This window comes from Salvia miltiorrhiza, chromosome 1, assembly GCF_028751815.1.
Source record: "Salvia miltiorrhiza cultivar Shanhuang (shh) chromosome 1, IMPLAD_Smil_shh, whole genome shotgun sequence".
NCBI classification, from domain to species: domain Eukaryota; kingdom Viridiplantae; phylum Streptophyta; class Magnoliopsida; order Lamiales; family Lamiaceae; genus Salvia; species Salvia miltiorrhiza.
The window spans coordinates 14,850,361-14,870,590 of NC_080387.1; the positions used below are offsets into that span (position 1 = coordinate 14,850,361).

A 20,230-nucleotide genomic window follows, 5' to 3' on the forward strand; every position below is an offset into this window, starting at 1 on the left:
AATAATAAAATATATCGTGACCCGTGCATCGCACTGGACAACATACTAGCTAGTTATCTATATGAATCCGTATATTTTTGGAGCCCCTATTTTTTCAGGGACCTGTGCAGTTGACCATTGTATGCAACCTTGCTTTATAAAATGTGAGTGACTTATCTATAACAAAAAAGAATATATCTTCCCAACAAAGGGAAAACAGAAATGAATGAATTCGTTAATGAAACTAATTTTGTATAAGCGTTTACTTTGGTGGATAAATTTATCCATGGAAAATGATGGATAACAAAAATTTATGTCTTTAAATGTCTTTTTTTCTAATATTTAAGGTATAAATTTTTGTTATCCTTCCTTGTCCATGGATAAATTTACCAACGTGGCCTAACGAGTATAAAATAATGAATAAAGAAAAGGAAAAACAAAAAATAAAATGGATTTGTAGAAACACGCATTTTCGAATTGTTAGAGGCGATGCTCTGCTCGGCTGCTCCCATCTCCACCCGCCTCTATATAAACTCCCAAAATCACTGCCGCAGATACTTATTCAAAAAATTTGTCACTGCAAAATCCCCTAAATTCAATTTATCTTCACTCTCAATCTCTCTCTCGTCGCGTCCGCGAGCAATGGCGGTCGGAAGCTGCGTTCTCTCCTCCGACGACGTCATCGTGAAGTCCCCAACTGACCGGCGCCTCTACAGATTCATACAGCTGCCAAACGGTCTCTGCGCGCTGCTCGTCCACGACCCGGAGATTTACTCAGGTGAGCCTTCTGGAGACGGAAAAACGGAAGATGAAGATGAAGAGGAGGACGAAGATGAAGATGAAGATGAGGAGGACTCCGAAGAAGGAGAAGGCAGCGAAGAGGATGATGACGAGGACGATGAAACTGAGGAAGTGAATGAGATGAAAGGCTCAGCGCAGAAAAAGGTCAGTTGTGTTATGTATGGTTTCGAATTGGAATCTGAAATGTTGCAGTTTTACTTATCCTACTTCTGCTGAGTTATCGAACAGTTCCGTTTCTGGTGTCAATGGCGGTTTAATTGTCTTTTGATTGTTTATTTGCAGGCAGCGGCGGCAATGTGTGTAGGAATTGGGAGTTTTGCGGATCCTTATGAAGCACAGGGGCTGGCGCACTTTCTAGGTTTCTAGATTACTTTCCGCAACTGTTCCGTGCATTTTAATAGATACTTAGGAGCGATATTTAAGCGAAGAATAAATTGGTTTTGACATGATAAATAATTGTGAGATTCGCAGCTTAGCCTTTTAAACCTTTAACTTATTCAGAAGATGCTATGAAGTAGCTGTAGGGAAAGCGGTAGTAACTGAAAAGATAATTTGGTAGTAACTAAGTTAGGAAAATGCTTGATAATACAGCAATAACTATCTGTATTGATCTGGTCACCTCCCTTACTGTAATTGAATTGAATGGTTTGTTAGTTGATTATGGGCTGATCTAAGTATGGATCTCTTTGTTTATATATTCTGTCCTAATTTAGATAGGTAATTTCGTATTCATTCGTTCTTTCTAACTGTTTTTTTTTTTTTTTTTACTGATAATGGAATACCTAATAAATTGTACTTTTTAGCCCACGTTTGGTTGGGTGTTTTTAGAGGTTGGAAAGGGAATGAAGTAATTGAATCCATTACTTATTGTTTGGTTTTGGTAATGAGATAATCATTACCCTTACTTGAGGGTAATCCAATCACCCAATTTGTTACCCCTTAAAAAAGACGGGAATCAAAAGAAAGGGAATCCCTTACTAATGATTCCTTTCCATTGTTAAATCAAACACTCAATAAAAGCAATGATTATTGTTACCATTCCACTCCTTTATTTGATTCCATTCCCTTTCCATTCCTCTACTTGAACCAAACGAGCACTTAATCTAATTGCATGGAGTAACATTGGTTGTTTAAACGGTGCTTTTTGAGCGCAAAGAAGAACAAATTCTTGTCTCGGCATAACTAGAGCGGAAAATAGCAGAAAACTTATTTCTCATATTTTATTGCAGAGCACATGCTTTTCATGGGGAGTGCCGATTTTCCAGATGAAAATGAGGTTTGTGAGTTGATTTTACCCTTCAAGTGACTTCACCTACACGATTAAAAGTTTTTCGCTTTGTAGTTCTTGAACCTCCCACATACCTCTCAATTAGGCAAAGAAATCCTAAAACCTTATGCATGCATTTTGAGGACCATTTTCCAGTAATTTGTTATGCCTTTTAACAGAGCATTTGGGATCCAGGTCTTCCTCATTTGCTAATTCATTTGGTTAGGTAACTTATTAAAACTGGTCATGCTATTGCCAACTGGGGTTGTGCTTGACCCTAGCCACATCATATTCTGTATCCTAAAACAAAATCTGTTCCGCATGCCCTTCTCACTTCCGTTTAAATTACTGCCCTTTTCTTTGTGAAAATATCCTCTTGAAATGCTGTATATGGATCGACCTTCCTCTTGAGAATAGGAATAAGTGTTGGTTGGTTACTAGTTAAAAACATAGGTAAACTTGATAATGGTACACAGAAGACTGGTTTCTCCTTATAGTTTGGTTCACCAAATAGTACAATGTAACTGTTATTAGCAAAAACTGAAGTGACTGCATTTCGTAATGAATTTTAAAGACATGATATGGTACTATACCAACTTAGGGGCCTACCACTAAATCACTATACTAAACTATTTTAAATCATCATGAACATACAAATTAATGATGTAACCAAAGAACTAAGTGAAAATGAGCTGAAGATAATGATTCATTGAATAGCATGGCACATTTTGTTTTGTGATTTTTTCTGCTTAGTACACATACCTTTTTACTATCAAATCGGATCTGAGGTATCTTTTTATGTGCTCAAGACAACACATTGGATTCTGGATTGACTCTTCTCTTGTCTAGTATGATAGTTACTTGTCTAAGCACGGAGGCTCATCAAATGCATACACAGAAACTGAGCATACCTGCTATCATTTTGAGGTTAAGAGGGAGTACCTTAAGGGTGCTTTGACAAGGTAAAATCCAAGGGCTCTTGCACTATTACTAGTTTCTTGGTTTGCCTTTGAACTAGACACATTAGGCTTCTTTTATGTAGTAGATTGGATGAATCATCAATTGTTTCCCATTGTTTTGGTTATCTCTCCAGGTTTACATTCATTGTAGCACTAGATATTTCTAAAACAGTGCAATTTATTTGCTTAAAGTTTCTCTTTTATGCTGCAATCTACTGCACATTTAATAGCCTATTAGAGGGTTTGTGTAGCCCACATCTATGAGGTACAGTTGAGTTTCTCCTGTGGTGTGTTGGTTAATGAAAGAGTAAGATTGCAAGTGTTCTTGTTTTGTTGGTTTTTCAGGTTTGCTCAATTCTTTTCTTCTCCTCTGGTAAAAGCTGAAGCTATGGAAAGAGAAGTATTAGCTGTAGATTCAGGTTGTTCCATATTTTGTATCCTGAAAATAATTTTTACTCCCCATTCCATTGATTTCTTCCTCTTCCTTTTTGAAGCTCATTTTTTTTTGTTCTAATCAGTTAATTTGTTGCAGAATTTAATCAAGTTTTACAAAATGATTCTTGCCGCCTGCAACAACTGCAATGCCATACATCAGCCCCTGGTCATCCTTTCAACCGGTTCTTTTGGGGTATGTTCACATGCTATCAGTTGGCATTCTAAATCTGCACTAAGTTTTTTTGTGGCTTATACATTGGTTACTAGAATTTCCAGTTCAATCTTTTCAGGGAGTAAGAAGAGCTTGGCTGATGCTGTGGAGAAAGGTGTTGATTTAAGAGATCATATTCTGAAACTATACCATGATAGTTACTATGGTGGATCGATGAAACTAGTAGTCATTGGTGGAGGTAAGTTTTTTTGTTTCTCATTAACTATAATTTTTATGGCTTATATATTGTTTCTCATGGTGTTGACAATATACTGTTGCAATGTTGACATGCACTTTCCTTTTACTTGAATGGTTTTGTATTTTCTTTGTGAAAATAATCTCATGTAACATTTTTTCAAATGGTTAAAACTTGGTATATCTAAGAATAAGTTGAGAAATGCTAACTAACAGTACGGGAGGCCTGAATCCTCAGTTTGAACCAAATACGATCAGCACATGATCTTTGCTTTATTCTGATGAGAATGATGTGATAGTGAAAATTGTTAAAGATTTTTAAATCATTGAGGCTTTATTTTGAGTGCTTACTAGCATGACTGAATTTACGGGGGTCCTTGAGTATGTCGGCACTTGGCTATGGAATACAAATACAATAATTGACGATGTATTTTCTATATGGCAACAAAAAAGCAGTTTCATTTGCTATTATGGAAACAGAATCTGGAGTGGAAATTAATAGTGTCTATTATCTTCTTTTAACGTTGAATTTATTTCCTGCAGAGCCCCTTGAAGTACTTGAAAGTTGGGTTGTTGAATTATTTAGCAATGTCAGGAAAGGCCTTCAGGTTAAGCCAGAGATTGGGTTGGACATTCCTATATGGAGAACTGGCAAACTTTACTGGTTGGAGGCAGTTAAAGATGTTCATGTCCTTGATTTGTCCTGGACATTGCCTTCATTGAGGAAAGATTACATGAAGAAAGCTGAAGATTACCTAGCTCATCTTCTTGGCCACGGTAAGATGGTCTTCTGCAGTTTACCTTATTATGGTCGATTTTGCTCTTTAAGAGTAAGAAATGGTGACTTTGCCATGTTTCCACGTCTCCCCTAAGTTCATGACCTTTGTTTTGTTTATTCCAGTTTGTGCCCCTTGAATTCTTGATATGTATAAATTATAAAATGTTTGTAATTGCAGGCTCTTCAAAATTTTGATTATGCATATTGCTCTTTCCAACATTAGTTACTTTTTGTCACTGATTCTTTCCTTTTTCAGTTGCACCATGCCTGTCAAGTTTGAATTAACCAATCTGTCTCAAACTCATTCATTGCTTGACCTTGAAATTTTATTTAAATGCTGGATAAAATTGATGAGATTGACATATTAGAGCTTCAAATAGGCCACTACATGAGTAGTAATTGAATTGACAACTGAATTTACTACCTTGTCATTAAAAGAAAGTAGAGATGTTGGTTAGGATTGGACTTAATGAAACAGAATAACCTGAAGATGTGAGAAGAGATGGGGAGAAAAGTTTGTGCACGACACATGGAGTCTCAAGGAATCTCCAGCATGGCTTGCATAAGTTTAGTCGACGTAAATCATGATTGGAATAGTAATTTGCTCTCTATTGAAGATGTCTTTCCCTGATCTTTCTAACTACATGGATCACCTTATCTAGCCCCATGAAATCCTAAGTATTGGTTTGACTGCCTTGACATGTGTTGAATTGTCATCTTCTCCTCTCTCATTGACCTTATCTTCTGCCTCTCAGCCAATAGGATGGTCTTACCTTTGGATGGACTTAAGTAGATCGGGTGGTAGATAAGTTGTTAGCTTTTTATTATTACAGATTTTTCTTGATATGCAAAGATCAAGAGACCGTGATCTGCTGAGGCTTGTTATTTTGTGCTCATAGATTTGTTCTTAACCTAGTTTGTGAGTGCACCTTATTGCTTATGAATGCATGGATGTGCTTATGATTGGGCATTATGTTCTGACATGTTGCAGAGGGCAGAGGAAGCATACATTTTTTCTTGAAAGCTAGAGGGTGGGTAACTTCTATATCTGCCGGTGTTAGTGATGAAGGGATGAGTCGCTCCTCCATAGCCTACATCTTTGGCATGTCTATACACCTCACAGACGATGGCCTAGAAAAGGTACATTTATCTTTTTCCTACTTTTTAACAATTGAAAATGATTCAGAAAAATACAAGTTAACAATTATGTTTTCATGAAACATGAAATGGCATAGTTTTGAATTATATCCATGACTTTATTTGTTTCTTCTTTTGAGAATTGCAATAAGAAAGGATAAAAGTAAGAAAGAACCTCCTTTAAAATGTAGTCATGTTTTCTTTCACAAAAGTGCCCTTTTTAAGTGCAGCACACGCTTGCAACACTTCCTCACTGTCAGTTTCTGGTTAAAAGTAGTAAGTGACACTAATAACCACTCTTGCATCTCCATTTTAAATATTGACTCAGTTCAAATTTAACATTCTAATGTAAAATAGAATAGGTATTCTATGAAAATTTAGTTGTAATTGGAACTTTAATTGGAACTTTTTATCACATATTTCAACTGGGACACCTCCCGTAGAGACTACGGACCACACTTCTTTGTACATACAATAATGATTCTTTAATGTCAATGCTTCTTTGTACATACAAAAATGCTTCTTTTATGTTAATGCTTTTTATATATTACAATGCTTCTTTTTATGACAACTTTAGGTAACACAAAGACAATGGTCCAAATTGGGTTTAAGTACAGAGAAAAGTTTTTATTTGCTTATTTCCCTATATGTATATATTTATATATTAACAAAGAACTTATTTATTTCTAGTTATTAACCTGTAGCATCTCATGGTGTTCTTATGCTTTTTGGTTTTTCGTCATCTGTTTTAATCTTGGAAACTGCCTGTCCTTAGTATTTTCTTTTAATGTTTATGATGTAGATCTTTGAAATCATTGGGTTTATCCATCAATATATCAAACTTTTGCGTCAAGATTCTCCTCAAGAATGGATTTTTAAAGAACTCCAGGATATTGGACATATGGAGTTTAGATTTGCAGAGGAGCAACCTCAAGATGATTATGCTGCAGAACTTGCGGGTATTTCTAATCTGTGTTGTTATTAGAGTTCTAAGTTCACATTATCCATCTATCTGCTATTTGATGGTATACTCATGAAACTCTCAGCAATCAGCTGCTAATCAGTAATCACAAAATAATTCTCATAGGCTACCATCAATCAACGAGGACTATGAATACTATGCTTTATTCTTAAGGTTGGCCCACGAGCCAAGGCACAACCAAGCCTAGCTAACAATAATGACAACGATAAAACTGAAATGGCAGCCTTCTTTGCCTTCCTCTAGGTACACGCATAAGAGTCGTTGGGTATCAAGTACACTTTAGTATATAATACTGAATAATAAAGTTTATTTTATTAGGAAAAAGTGTCGTTTATATTATGTCCTCCATAGAAGCTGATGCTGAATACTTAAGTTATTAGTTTATTTGTTTTGTTCATTTGAGTTGAAATGCTTGTAATTTGTCAACTGGATACTTGAGTGGGAGTTGAATTTCGGAAACGATGTCATGCCAAGAGAACATGAGTGGTATCAGTTCTCATTGAAATTGTTTATTTATTTCTTCAGGTTTTCCAAAAAAATTATTTTTGGCTTCTTTGATTGTTTAAAACAAAGTATGTTAAATTAATAGCATCTACTATTGCAGAGAATTTGCTTGTCTTTCCTCCTGAGCATGTTATCTATGGTGACTATGCATATGAAGTCTGGGATGCCGAGATGATAAAATATCTTTTGGAATTCTTCAATCCTGGAAACATGAGAGTTGATATTCTGACAAAGTCTTTTAAGAAGTCACACGGTAATCCCATACCCATTATTGTTACTGTATAAATTTGATATTTGATTATGTGCTCCATTGCCTGCAAATTAGTTGTGTATATAAACACACACGCATAGTAGAAAAGTTTATGGCTATTCTATGAAGTTGATGGATAAGGCATGGATGGGGTGGAGTAAGGTGGTTGATTGACCATGTGAAATTGAATTCATCACTCTAAATCTCCAGTGGTTTGATATCAGAGCCTTATCGGGCTCAAAAGCTCCTTGATTGTTGATTTAAGTAGATTTTATCAAAATAGATGAATATGGAAGCTGCTTCTGTCATGATTAAAACTGATTGGTTTCAAATTGTGGATGCCTTTAAAATTTCCAGTAAGTGACCAACTTGTATTTTTCATGAGAAAGAAATGTTTACAACTAAGCCATGATATAGGAGAGAATGGATGGATTACTTCTGTAAATCATGCAATATCAGATCTTTCTGTGATGGTGATGCTGGATAGGTGAAGATCAATGTTGTTAGTTAACCTTATGCATGAGTACTACAATATCATGGATATCCCTGAAAGAAAAGTGAAATGCTGGTCTAGTTCACATCAATTATCTTGTCATAAGCTTTACGAATGAGATGTGCTTCTTCATATCTTTGTAATAGATCCTCATCAGTTAATTGACCTAGGGGTTAGACTTTTGCATGTGACTTTATGTGTTTGAGATTATGATCAAAATTGGATCATCTATTTCTACGTTCTGCTTCTATTTTTCGTCCACACTATAAATATCATGGCATCCATGTCAATTCAAAAATTGCTAAAAGGGTATATCTTTGATAAATCGTATATGTTTTCTTCATGACACGTATGGATCAAGTATCAGTTTGTCAATGTCAATGGTTGACTGATATAGGTGTCCTCAATTTTTTGCTGGATTTCAGATATCCAACAAGAGCCGTGGTTTGGATCCCAATATCTCGAGGAAGATATTCCACTTCATCTGATGGAGCTATGGAAGGATCCTCCAAAAATAGATTCCTCCTTGCATCTACCCTCGAAGAATGACTTCATTCCATGTGATTTTTCCCTACGTGTTGAGAAGGCATCTTGCCAATTAACAGATGCAACATCTCCAAGATGTATACTTGACGAACCTTATATGAAGTTGTGGTATAAGCTTGACAAGACTTTTAAACTTCCTCGTGCTAATACATATTTCCGCATTACCTTAAAAGGAGGATACAGTAATATGAGGAACGCTTTATTGACAGAGTTATTTATATTGCTCCTTAAAGATGAGCTTAATGAGATTATATACCAGGTCCGTTCTTTTGCTCTTTATGATGATATGTTCTAGTTGTTTTGGTTTCTCTGCTGTTTGTTGTTTTAATAAATAATTAGAACGCTTAATAATTACTTTATTTCAGGCCAGTGTTGCAAAATTAGAGAGCTCTGTTTCTCTTTATGGCGATAAGCTAGAGCTGAAGCTTTATGGTTTTAATGACAAGCTTTCAGTTCTCTTGTCGAAAGTTCTGGCAACAGCTAAGTCATTCTTGCCAAAGGATGATCGCTTCAGGGTACGTACTATATTTACTTTTTGAAGAAAGGTCAACCAGTAAGAAAGAAACACCCTACTCTTGTACTTGAATTGCTGAGTTAAAACTTAGACTTTTTACTTTTCTTTAATTGAAAAGAAGTATGATCTTGGCTAAAAAGAATGGACATTTTTGGTGAATATGTACTCTCTCATGTTTCTCATTCTTCTTCTTTTGAAAACCATGAAAAGTGGATGTTGTTATAATACGTCCTTTATGAACAACATCCATCCTCTTTTGATTTTGAATTTTTAAATTAAAGTTTTGGGGAGTGGAGGGCGGTGGAGACTGAATGTGAGACCTCTCTCCCTTTTACAAAGGAAGGTCCATTGCTTGGATATCCAAAAGGGACATAATTTCATCCTCGTTACATAAGTGATATATATTCACTCTTTAGAACACTGATTTTAGTTTGTAAATTTTCTATATCACCTTAAGATTTATGCAAGCTTACATCAGCTTTGTAACAGGTTGTCAAAGAAGATATGGAGAGAACTTTGAGAAACACCAACATGAAGCCTCTAAATCATGCTTCCTATTTAAGATTGCAAGTTTTATGTCAAAGTTTCTGGGATGCAGAGGAAAAGTTATGCTTGTTAAATGACTTGTCTATAGCAGATTTGAGGGCTTTTGTTCCTGAACTTCTTTCCCAGGTTGGAAACTGGTTATGATAGTTGCATCATTCTATCTGAGTAAATGACTTGGGTTTGGTCCCATGGATGTATATGAAGCTTTTATTATCCAGAAGGATCTAAATGATAAAAATTGGGGGGAAATTTGGGACCTTATGCAACCCTACTGAGGTTTAGAAGCATTTTGAATGACTTAGGTTTTTATATTTTCCACACTATAGGAAGACTACAATTAATAATTTGAGCATTTCATTGAGAATCATCATTTCATAACAACATTGGACATGTATATCACAACAATAATGAGGGCGGTGTTAAGAGTGTCATAGTTTAAATCCTCATGAAGCTTGATCCTTTTGTATGCTTCTCTAGAAACCCATCGGTGTTAACATGAGGCGGGGGGGCGGGGGGGGGGGAGGGGAGGTTCACTTAATGCAAATCCAACAGCTGAAATGTTTACTTCAAATTTGTATAGTTTGTGATTTTTCAGAGGGCGAACCAGGGAAGAAGGAACATAATCCTAATAAACAAGTATGAAAAATTCAAGTCCAGAATTCTTGGATCTGATTGTTAAAGATATGATAATCAAATTTATACATATATATATGTGTGTGTGTGTGTGTGTGAGTTTCAAATGTATGTCTAGCACACTGATAATGGTAAAAAGTAATTTACTCCTGGTGCTCGGACATTTTGGCTTGACAGTGCTTGTTAAGTTGACTGTTTTTATGCAAATCATGCCTCATCATACCCTTTCCCCAGTTTTACTCAACGATATTCTAGCATTATGATAACTCTGCGAGGTGAAGAGAATATCACCAATTATCTCGAAGCACAAAGTGCATTCTGCTTGCATTCTAAAGCCACTTAGATTTGATCTATCACTTATATCTGCAAAAACGTTAGTGAGCTGACTCGGAGTGTATGTTAAGTCGAAAAAGCACATGTTATAGGTGCTGTCTTTAAAGCAACTGTTGGCCTGTAATTAGATATTTGGAGAGAAAATCTGTATTATATAAGTGTAGTAGAAAGGAAATAAGGCTTTTAATTTAGCAGGCAGTTGAAAAACATGTTGCTCCATTCACTTGTGACTACCAGCATCACAAGGAACCTAAATTACCCTCACTGAAAATTAAAACTTGGTGGGTGTGGCAATTATATTTCTCTTTATTGTTAATAGAAATTAGAATATCTCGTACGAGTTCAGCTTGCCTCTCGGGTTACATGGAACAAATGCACTGATTTAAAAGCTATAAACTTCTTCCTTCTTCCTCCAAGATATAGATGATTAAATGTTACGACCGTGATTGGCATTCTGACCGGATTAAACTGGAATTGGAGTACTGACACAATGAGAAACAAAAGTGTGAAGTATTATGAGTCAATGTAACTCCTTAGATACTTATGAAGCATACCAAAAACTTGAGGGCTGAGAATTTAGGAGAATTTTGAGATTGAGAACACTGTAGCATTTCATGTAATTTGTGTATGCAATTGTTTTTTTCTTAGAGTGGTTATCCCCTAAAGTAGTCCATGCTCACTTCTATAATTCTGTTTACTTTTTTGCAGCTATATATCGAGGGTCTTTGCCACGGGAATATGCTCGAAGAGGAAGCTATTCGAATATCAGAGATATTCAAAAGTAATTTCTTTGTGCAGCCACTTCCATCTGATTTGAGGCATAAGGAGATTGTGATGTGCCTTCCTTCAAGTGCCGACCTTGTTAGAGACGTCAAAGTGAAAAATAAGCTTGAAACAAACTCTGTGGTCGAGGTAACATAAAAGCAACTTGAGTAAGCTTTGGTATATCTTGTTACTGTCTGCTTAATTTTACTTATGGGTATGGGTTCTCTCTTTCTTTCCTTCCTTTCTTTTGTATTTTCCAGCTGTATTTTCAGATTGAGCCAGAAGAAGGAACAACATTGACTAAATTAAAAGCACTGACAGACCTTTTTGATGAAATAGTTGAAGAACCACTTTTTAATCAACTCAGGTATGTAATGTAAAGTTTGATTGAAGATATCACAAGTAGGAATGTGATCATTGCTTCACCGTTATTGGTAATTTTTTAAAGTAAGATACCACTGCCCCACCCCCAACTCCAGCACCTGCACACACCAACAGTTCTTGCACTTGTCAATCACGAAGAAATACGCTTGCAAAAGAATTCACTAGCACCGTGCTGACAGTCTCAGCTGCCTCAGGCAATAACTCAATTTATTATTGTTCATACAGGACGAAGGAACAACTTGGTTATGTTGTTGACTGTAGCCCTCGAGTAACATACCGCATACTAGGGTTTTGTTTTCGTGTTCAGTCTTCAGAGTATGATCCTGTCCACTTGCAAGGGAGGATCGAGAATTTCATAAACGGCTTAGAAGAGATGTTGGTAAGTAACCAGCCATAGATTCTCAGTGTAACACTGATTTAGCTTTTAGGTGTGCAGTCAACAAAACACTTGACTTCAATTACGTTCTTGAGAGGAGCATCTTTTCTATTCAACTATCATTTCCACGTCTCCTAAAGAAATTAAAATAAGCATCTAATATCTTTTACTCTAAGGGTGCGTTCTCTTTGGTTGTAAATTTATCATGGAAAAATGAGGGATAGACAAAATTTCACCCTTTAAATCCTTCCTTTTCTTTTCCCTCATTTCCTATAAAATAGAATTTGACCATTACTCATTCCTCATTTTCACTACAAAGGAGGGATAATACGATCACACCAAAAATGGTGTGATGGTGTGATCGTATTATCCCTCCTTTGTAGTAAAAAGGAGGAATGAGTAAGGGTCAACAAATTCTATTTTGCAGGAAATGAGGGAAAAGAAAGGAAAAATTTTAAGGGTGATACTTTGTTTATCCCTCCTTTTCCCATAATAAATTTATCATAAGGGTGCGTTCTCTTTGATTGATAAATTTATTATGGGAAAATGAGGGATAACAAAACATTTCCCCTTTAAATGCCTCCTTTCTTTTCCCTCATTTCCTACAAAAAGAGAATTTCATCATTTCTCATTCACTCTTTTCACTTCAAGGAGGGATAATATTATTTTGGTGTGATAATATTATCCCTCCTTGGAGTGAAATGATGAAATTCTCTTTTTGTAGGAAATGAGCTATCTCTCATTTTTCCATGATAAATTTATCAATCAAAGAGAACACACCCTAAAGGCTTACTTATTGAAAATATGTTTCCTTTAATGTTGCTTATATTGCAGAATGGACTTGACCACGGATCCTTCGAGAATTACAGAAATGGTTTAATGGGGAAGCTTCTTGAGAAGGATCCATCTCTTTCATATGAAACAAACCGTTATTGGGGTCAAATAGTCGATAAAAGGTAATCCATTACATCCTGCATAAATTTATTTGCATCTTGTTAACCACCCTTTCTGTCCCACATCGACTTGGTAATGATCCTATCTCCAATATATAAGTTTAGAGTACCCTCTCCCCTTACGAGGCCCTTTAAGAGGATGATGAGCCCAATTCTAATTTGGTATCAGAGCAGGTCCAAGTTTGATGTGGTTTGTGTATTTTGCACGTTGCGTTTCTGTCCCACATCGACTTGGTAATGATCCCGTCTCCAAGTCCAGTATATAAATTTGGAGTACCCTCTCCCCTGGCCTTTTAAGGGGATGATGGGTCCAATTCTAATACATCTCATGATAGTGAAAATGCTTGTGGGTGACTAGTTGAATCTTGAACATAGTGTAGCACTGTTTTTAGTATAACACCCAGTCCCCAATTTGAACGTACCTTTAAAGCCTATAGACTAGAGATGTCTAATGTTACCTATATTTTCGTTATTCGCATCGGAGACAGGTTGAAATTGGCCAGAAAAGCCACATACAAATGTGTGCATCAGTGCGTGACATTTACCGCCAGTGAGGATATCAAGAAATATGGTACAATTGGAAAACCCTCGCCATGGGGGGCCTTCGATTGATACCTTGGCCTTGACGATTGATTGTTGGAGGAAAAAGTTGGTGTCAGGGTTTTTGTGGCGTTTGCCCTTGCGTGATTTGAAGTTAGGATTTCGACATTGTGTAATTGACCTAGGGTTTTGAAAGCACAAAATGTGGCTATCCGACCAAGAGGTCTTTTTAACCTATTGACGTGCATCTGCGGCCTGAATGTGGTAATAGAAATCCTAGATACTTCAGACGGATTAAGTGTCAGGTTGAGATGTAGGTTTAATTGCGAAGTCAATTTGTGCTTATTTTGCACCAAACTTTTAGAGGGCGTGGATAGATTGATAAAAATAATTCAAACTAAGCTAACAATTATGAATTGATTAATTCTGCACTTGTTTGACCATCTGATCCTTCAAATACTCAATCCTATGTTTTATCAATCTATCCTATCACTCAGTAAATGGTAGGTGTTTCACATATTCTGTTCATACTTGAGTTTATATACCGAATACCCATTTCTGCATGTCATATTTGATAATATCAAAATTTCGATCAAGACACAAGCTGGAGCATCACTGGTAGCTTCATTACTAGGATGCATGAACATCATACATGCTATCAACTGAATACATGAGCAAAAGTCATCTGCTTTAACATCCTCTGACATTGGTTCTCAGGTATATGTTTGACTTGTCCGAAAAGGAAGCTGAGGAACTGAAAGATATCAAAAAGGAAGATATCATCGAGTGGTATCGCACTTATTTAAGGCAGCCCTCGCCAAAGTGTCGGAGGCTTGCGATCCACGTGTGGGGTTGCAACACTGACCGGAAGGATGCAGTTGCACAAGATGGACCTCAGTTGATTAAAAACCTCGCAGAGTTTAAGAAGTTGTCTCAATTCTATCCGAGCCTCTGCTGAAGAATACATCATTGTTGAACATTTGACAATTTTTGTCTCAACCAGTAGGGATTACTAATTTCACACCATAAATATCCAAAACCAATAAAAAAGATTACTATATGTGGTGATTGTTGATCATTAAACAAAGGTGAGTTACATGTAGTTTTACCATACAGAGTTTGTCTTGTTTATATTGGGGAAGTTAGGTGTATACCAAACTAAGTAGAAGATTGAAATTTTGTGGTATGATGACTGGATTTTGTCATTGTTAGGTTATGATTACAGTTCCATGTTTAGAATTTGTTGCCAAAAAGAAGAGACTATTTATATGCTATACTTCTTATTGTGTTCAAAGACTAACTTGTTGATGTCCATTGCCGGGGATCTGTTCAATGCCATGGTGCCATATATTATTAATATAATATTGACATTTTTATTTACGCAAAAATTTGGGTGAGACCAACCTCACCCAAGAGATGGGTCGAATCAGGGCTGAAGCGTGGATCTGGGCACAGGCTGGGCCTGACCCGGCACCCCTCCCCAACATGAACTCTAATCTCCTTTTTTCTCTCTCACAAAAATCCTTAAATTTCTTCTCTCCCTCTCTCCCTACACACCAGCTACCTTCCCTCCTATTCGTCGTGAACGATCACAACGATCGCCTCCCGCCCAAGTGCCGTCTCCTCCGGCAAGCTTTCCCTCTCATGCCCCTTGTGTTCTCTCTCTCTTTTCCTTAGTCGAAGTCGAATGGTCGACGGCGAAGAGCTGCCGCAGCTGCTCCTTCCTACAAGTGCAAATATAATGAAAAATTGAGTGTTGGTTGGCATTTAGGTAGAGTTGAGTGCTTACAATTCGAACAAACTGGATGAATAGATTCCGTGAACGGAGACTAAGGACTTAGATGATGTGTATCACGCGATTAGGATGGTAAGTAACATTAAGCTAAACGCGGATGCCTTCGACGGTGATAAGAACCATGGATGCCTCGTGGCTTTGTTAACCAAAACAAAATTTGGGAACTGTTACCCCCCTCCCCACTCTAGAGAGAGAATTGACATTGGTGATTGAGTGTCTTGGCAATTCGTCTACTGCAATTGTTTAGGAATTTGCTTGAAGGAAATTAATTGTTAGGCTGAGTTTACTTTTATGGATAAATTTATTCACAATATGTTGGTGAAGTAATTATAATCGTAATAAAAATTAATTATTGATATGAAAAAATGTAATGTTTCAATAAAATTTGTTTACAATAATTGTTATTTTTATTTATGATAACTTGTACTTTTATTTACTTGGTCAAGTAATTATTGTCGCAAAAAAAAAACTATTCATATGAAGAAAAGTAAGTTAATTACGAGAATTTGTACTTTTAGTTATTTAGTCAAATATATATAAAAAAATAACTATTGATATAAAGAATGTAATGTTTCAAAAATATTATATTTCTTCATGTTGATTATTGCTTTTCATCATAACAATAATTACTTTGAAATAATGCAGAAATAAATAAAATACAGAAAAGAACACTGAAACAAAGCAGAACGCTAAAAAAAACTCGAAAATAGAAACAAAATAGAAATAAACATATTACAAAAAAAATGCTAAAAAAAATATCGATTACTACTTTTCATCATAACAATAATTACTTTGAAATAATGCAAAACTAAATAAAATACAATTTTTTTTAAAATATTGAAAAAGAGGAGAACGCTAAAACCCAAAGAAATAGAAAAGAAGAAGAAAAAACAAGAAAAAAAAAACTCTTATTCAGAAACAACATAAATAAATAAGGGTCAAAATTTAAAATACCCACCTCTATAACTTATCTATCAAAAATACACACTTTCATAATACATATATCAAACCTACTCAACTCACAATTAATGACAAAACTACCCTTTAATAAATCCTCTAGTAATTCATCATAATACAATTACATGTTCAAATCGGAAATAGTCGGTGAAGACTTATCAGACCCAACATGCTTCTGTAACAATTCAAAATTATTCTAAACATAAACCAACAATTATACCTTTAGTCGAATGGTCTTCTTCAAGAGTTAGTACTTGTTGCGTTTTACGGACCGTCTGCCCCCAAGGCTCCGTCCAACCACGCGCTCGCAAGGGATGGTTGCAACCTTCCTCCTTCACTATATTCCGACGTATAATATTTTGTTGGAAAATGAAAGAAAATTTTTACTAAACCGGAAAGTTGAGCAAAACAAAGCATTTAAAGAGGAATTATAAAATATTTAATTTATTTCATAAAATCTCCCTAAGGGAGGAGACAAACTTGTTTAGCTACTCATTAGTAGCTTAACACTTGTGTACATAAAATAAAAGAACTAAAACTTTAAAACTAAAATTTTGAAAACTAAAATTTAAATATTACAAAGATAGAATTCTAGAGAGAGAATGTGTTGTGTGAAGTTGTGTTGATTTTTCGATGATCTTCTTCCTCTCCAGAGCTTGGTTTATATAGAGGTCTGATACCCTCTATTTTCCCTGGTGATTGGCTTTGGATTCTTTTTCCGAGTGGCCAGCTTGTGTTAAATGTGATAGCCATTTTCTTTTGTCGGCCATGATTGCCGACACTTGTTAGTGCCCTCACATGAGGCTGGACCCTTTCTATGTTATCTTGTGATAATGCTGGTAGGGGCCGGCTACTTCTATCCTCTACTCACTTCTATCGTCTGCTTTTGGTGAGTTGTCCGCCTGTATGATGACCCACTCACTTTTGTCGTTTTCTTTTTGGTGAGTGGGATTCCTGTTGTGAGTCACATGACTCCATTTTCTCTGTCGGGCATCCTACTTTTTTGGTGCCCGAGGTGCTCGTCCACGTGGATTTTTATGCTCCTCGTGTTCATCAGATCGGAATCTTCTTTGGTCCGATTTTGGGAGGAAACCCTTTCCGAACTCTGGTTCCTTCTGCGTTGACATTCCGCGCAGATATGCTCGATCCAATGACCCAAGTGAGCCATGTTACAGAATTTGCGACGAGTCTCCTTGCTCCCCTCGATCTTATTTTGCCAAAGTGTTAGCCTTTTTTCTTCAAAGGCCTTTTCGGCAAATTTGGTGGTGGTTCCGGTCATAGTGTTTAACAGGAACGATCCCAGACTTGAATTCTGGAAGAACTTAAATCTGGACTTGACCTTGTCCATCTGTGTGAGACAAACCCATAATCCCCATGCTCGTCTGGTGGAGATTTGATCCTCCTTGTATGTAGCGACGATTGATGACTGATAATTAAGGGCCTTGATTCAGTTCAAGGCCTGGTTGTCGGGCCTTCGAAGCTTTATGAAATGGAAAGCTTCATGGTTCCCCTTCCCTGCAGGTTCTGGCGCTGCACTGATAAAGTATAGCTCCAAAACATCCCCTCGTTTGAGGGACTCGTTATTTGCCCAGGTGTCATACACCGTTTCTTGGATCCATCTTGGTAGACCCTTAATTTCGGTGAATGCTGGGAATATGGTATAAACCGAAGCCAGAGCTCCAAACTCATACCATTCTTTAACATCCTGTGGATGGGCGCCGGTAGTCATCCACACCCGAGGATATTTTCCTCCGACATCAACCTGGCAATTTCTCGGATTAATGCCCTTCCTTGTGTTGAGTTTCTCCCATGTGCTCTGGTATAACTGCCAAGAAGGAGACATTTCAATAAAATCAGTATCAACCTTAGATTTTCCAGTCACCGGCCTAAGGCTGATCTCTTCCTCTTTTTCCCCAGAGGTGGAGGGTTGACATGTTGGTTTAGGAAGTGATTCCTTAGCAACATCTTTTCCTTGAGGATCCGGTTTTGAAACCTTAGCCTCAGGACTTGTGCTAGGGGTACTTGAATCCCCTGCTACTGGTAATCTGGCTGGTACGGTAATGCCTGCTTTAATCAAGGGTTCCATGATTCCGCGCAGGAGCGGTCCTTGGGTTGCTTTATGAAGATTTGTCATCTTCTTAAGGCATTCTCGTATACGGTCAGACACTTTGGCTTCATCAGCCGACTGTATCCTTCCAACTTGTTTGGCATGGAGTACACACTCTTGCCATTCCTGTTGTAGCATCTCCATGTTATTCTGGAGTTATAATGATGGCGTCAACCTCAGTTGGCTTCCATCCCTTGTTAGGAAATCTGTAAGAACATTATCATCAGATTTCAAAATGACAATATCGAAATCATAATAATGACATTCAGCTTGCCATCTTAGTAATCTAGGCTTTTTAGGTTTAGATTCAATTTTTTTGGTTAAAAAATCCTTAACGTTAGTGTTATGGACTTTCAAGACAAATTTCTTAGCAAGTAGAAATAACGGCCATTTTTTAAACACCTTTCTAACTGCATAAAATTCTTTCTCGTTGATGTTGCAACGCACTGCTTCATTGTCGGAGAAGAGGCCACTACAGTTTCTGCATGGTTCCTCTCCATAGGGGGTGATTTTGGTAAGTACGGATGCCCACCAGAAATCACTCGCATCTGTGTAAAGAACCGGATCGTCCTTATCTTGTGGTATTGAAAGCTTTGGGAGATTCTTACAAATCTCTTTCAGCTTCTTAATACCCTCACGATGTTCCTCCTTCCATATGAATGGAACATCTTCTTTAGTAAATGACTAAAGATTTTCCTGTGTTCTGCAAGGTTTTTAATGAACATCCATGCAAAGTTGACAACTCCAAGAAAGCTTTGAAGCTGTTTCTTCTCCTTGAGATCTTCTGGAATTTTTTGGACTTTTTCCACAATATGATATTGCAGAATTATTCCAGTTTCATCGATCTCGATTCCCAGAAACTCCATCTTCTGGGTAGCAATGACTGCCTTTTTTTCAGACAACACTAATCCTTCTTGTTGACAAACATCCGCAAAGATCTCCAGATGCCTGACATGTTCATGAATATTTTTTGATGCAATAAGAATATTATCAATATAAACAAACATGAATGAAGAATAATCTTTAAAAAGATTATTCATCTTCCTTTGGAATATCTGAGGCGCATTGGCTAGCCCCATTGGCATGACATTCCAGACATAATGTCCTTGTGGAGTTGAGAAGGCTGTGAACTTCTTACTCCCTTCCTCCATGCGAATCTGGTAAAACCCTGATTTACAATCAAACTTTGAGAATACCTTTGCACTTCTGTGATGCAGTTGATAAGGTGTTCTCTGCTCGAGATGAAATATCCATCGAACTCAAGAATGCCATTAATCCCTTTGTAATTAATGACCAATCTCGGTTTTCCTCGTTTGATCTCCCCATGATTTCTCACCAGAAATCCAGGACTGCTGTAAGGCGAATTTCCTGGTTCGATCAACTTTAAATCAAGGTGTTCTTTGATTATGTTCCTCATATCCTGCTGATCTTAAGTATTCATCAGGATAGGTCTAAACCTCACGAGCTCATGCTCCTTTCCAGTTTTAACCTTTAAAGTAGCTTTGAGCCGGTTCTTGTCCCACCATGCCAAAGGATCATCGTGATAACACTTCTGGATTCCCTCCTTGACGTCGGCTATGGACACATGTTCTTCTTCCTTAATATCTTTGTTTGATATCAAAGAAACTTTGAGGATTTATGTTTCTTCCTCGGAGAGATCTGGAAATCCCTCGGCTCTGCATTTGAGCAGAACATCTCTGAATCTCCGTTGATCCTTCATTTGTGGTCTCCGGAGCCTGCCATCATCACCACGCTTGCTGCGGAAATTGACTGGCATCGAGCAATTAAAA

At 36.9% G+C, this 20,230-nt stretch overlaps 1 protein-coding gene and 1 long non-coding RNA gene across 3 annotated transcripts; one reads left to right on the forward strand and one right to left on the reverse strand.

Annotated features, from left to right (window-relative positions):
* The first annotated feature begins 425 nt into the window (after positions 1-425).
* On the forward strand, positions 426-14,875 carry LOC131006666 (nardilysin-like). Of its 2 annotated transcripts, XM_057933826.1 has the most exons (19): positions 426-924; positions 1,063-1,138; positions 2,010-2,056; positions 2,897-3,009; positions 3,352-3,425; positions 3,539-3,634; positions 3,732-3,851; positions 4,391-4,624; positions 5,617-5,765; positions 6,565-6,721; positions 7,349-7,501; positions 8,417-8,796; positions 8,903-9,052; positions 9,541-9,723; positions 11,272-11,475; positions 11,589-11,695; positions 11,938-12,091; positions 12,923-13,044; positions 14,299-14,875. In XM_057933826.1, the coding sequence occupies exons 1-19, from the start codon at positions 469-471 to the stop codon at positions 14,537-14,539; spliced, it is 3,216 nt and encodes a 1,071-aa protein (XP_057789809.1). In that variant the 5' UTR covers positions 426-468; the 3' UTR covers positions 14,540-14,875. The 2 variants fall into 2 exon arrangements, with proteins under 2 accessions (XP_057789809.1, XP_057789810.1); XM_057933827.1 differs by lacking the exon at positions 426-924 and having other exon boundaries at positions 2,905-3,009.
* LOC131006705 (uncharacterized) lies at positions 14,297-15,648 on the reverse strand. The gene is made up of 2 exons (XR_009095720.1): positions 15,371-15,648; positions 14,297-15,305 (listed from the first exon to the last, which is right to left on the reverse strand). It is a non-coding gene; the product is annotated as an uncharacterized LOC131006705 (long non-coding RNA).
* Between the last annotated feature and the right edge of the window lie 4,582 nt (positions 15,649-20,230).

Excerpts from the sequence above, each read along its gene's own strand:
- LOC131006666 (XM_057933826.1), top strand. The coding sequence starts at position 469 with ATGCTCTGCTCGGCTGCTCCCATCTCCACCCGCCTCTATATAAACTCC. Across the intron at positions 4,625-5,616 it reads AGCTCATCTTCTTGGCCACG|AGGGCAGAGGAAGCATACAT; the intron begins GTAAGATGGTCT and ends GACATGTTGCAG. Across the intron at positions 8,797-8,902 it reads TTAATGAGATTATATACCAG|GCCAGTGTTGCAAAATTAGA; the intron begins GTCCGTTCTTTT and ends ACTTTATTTCAG.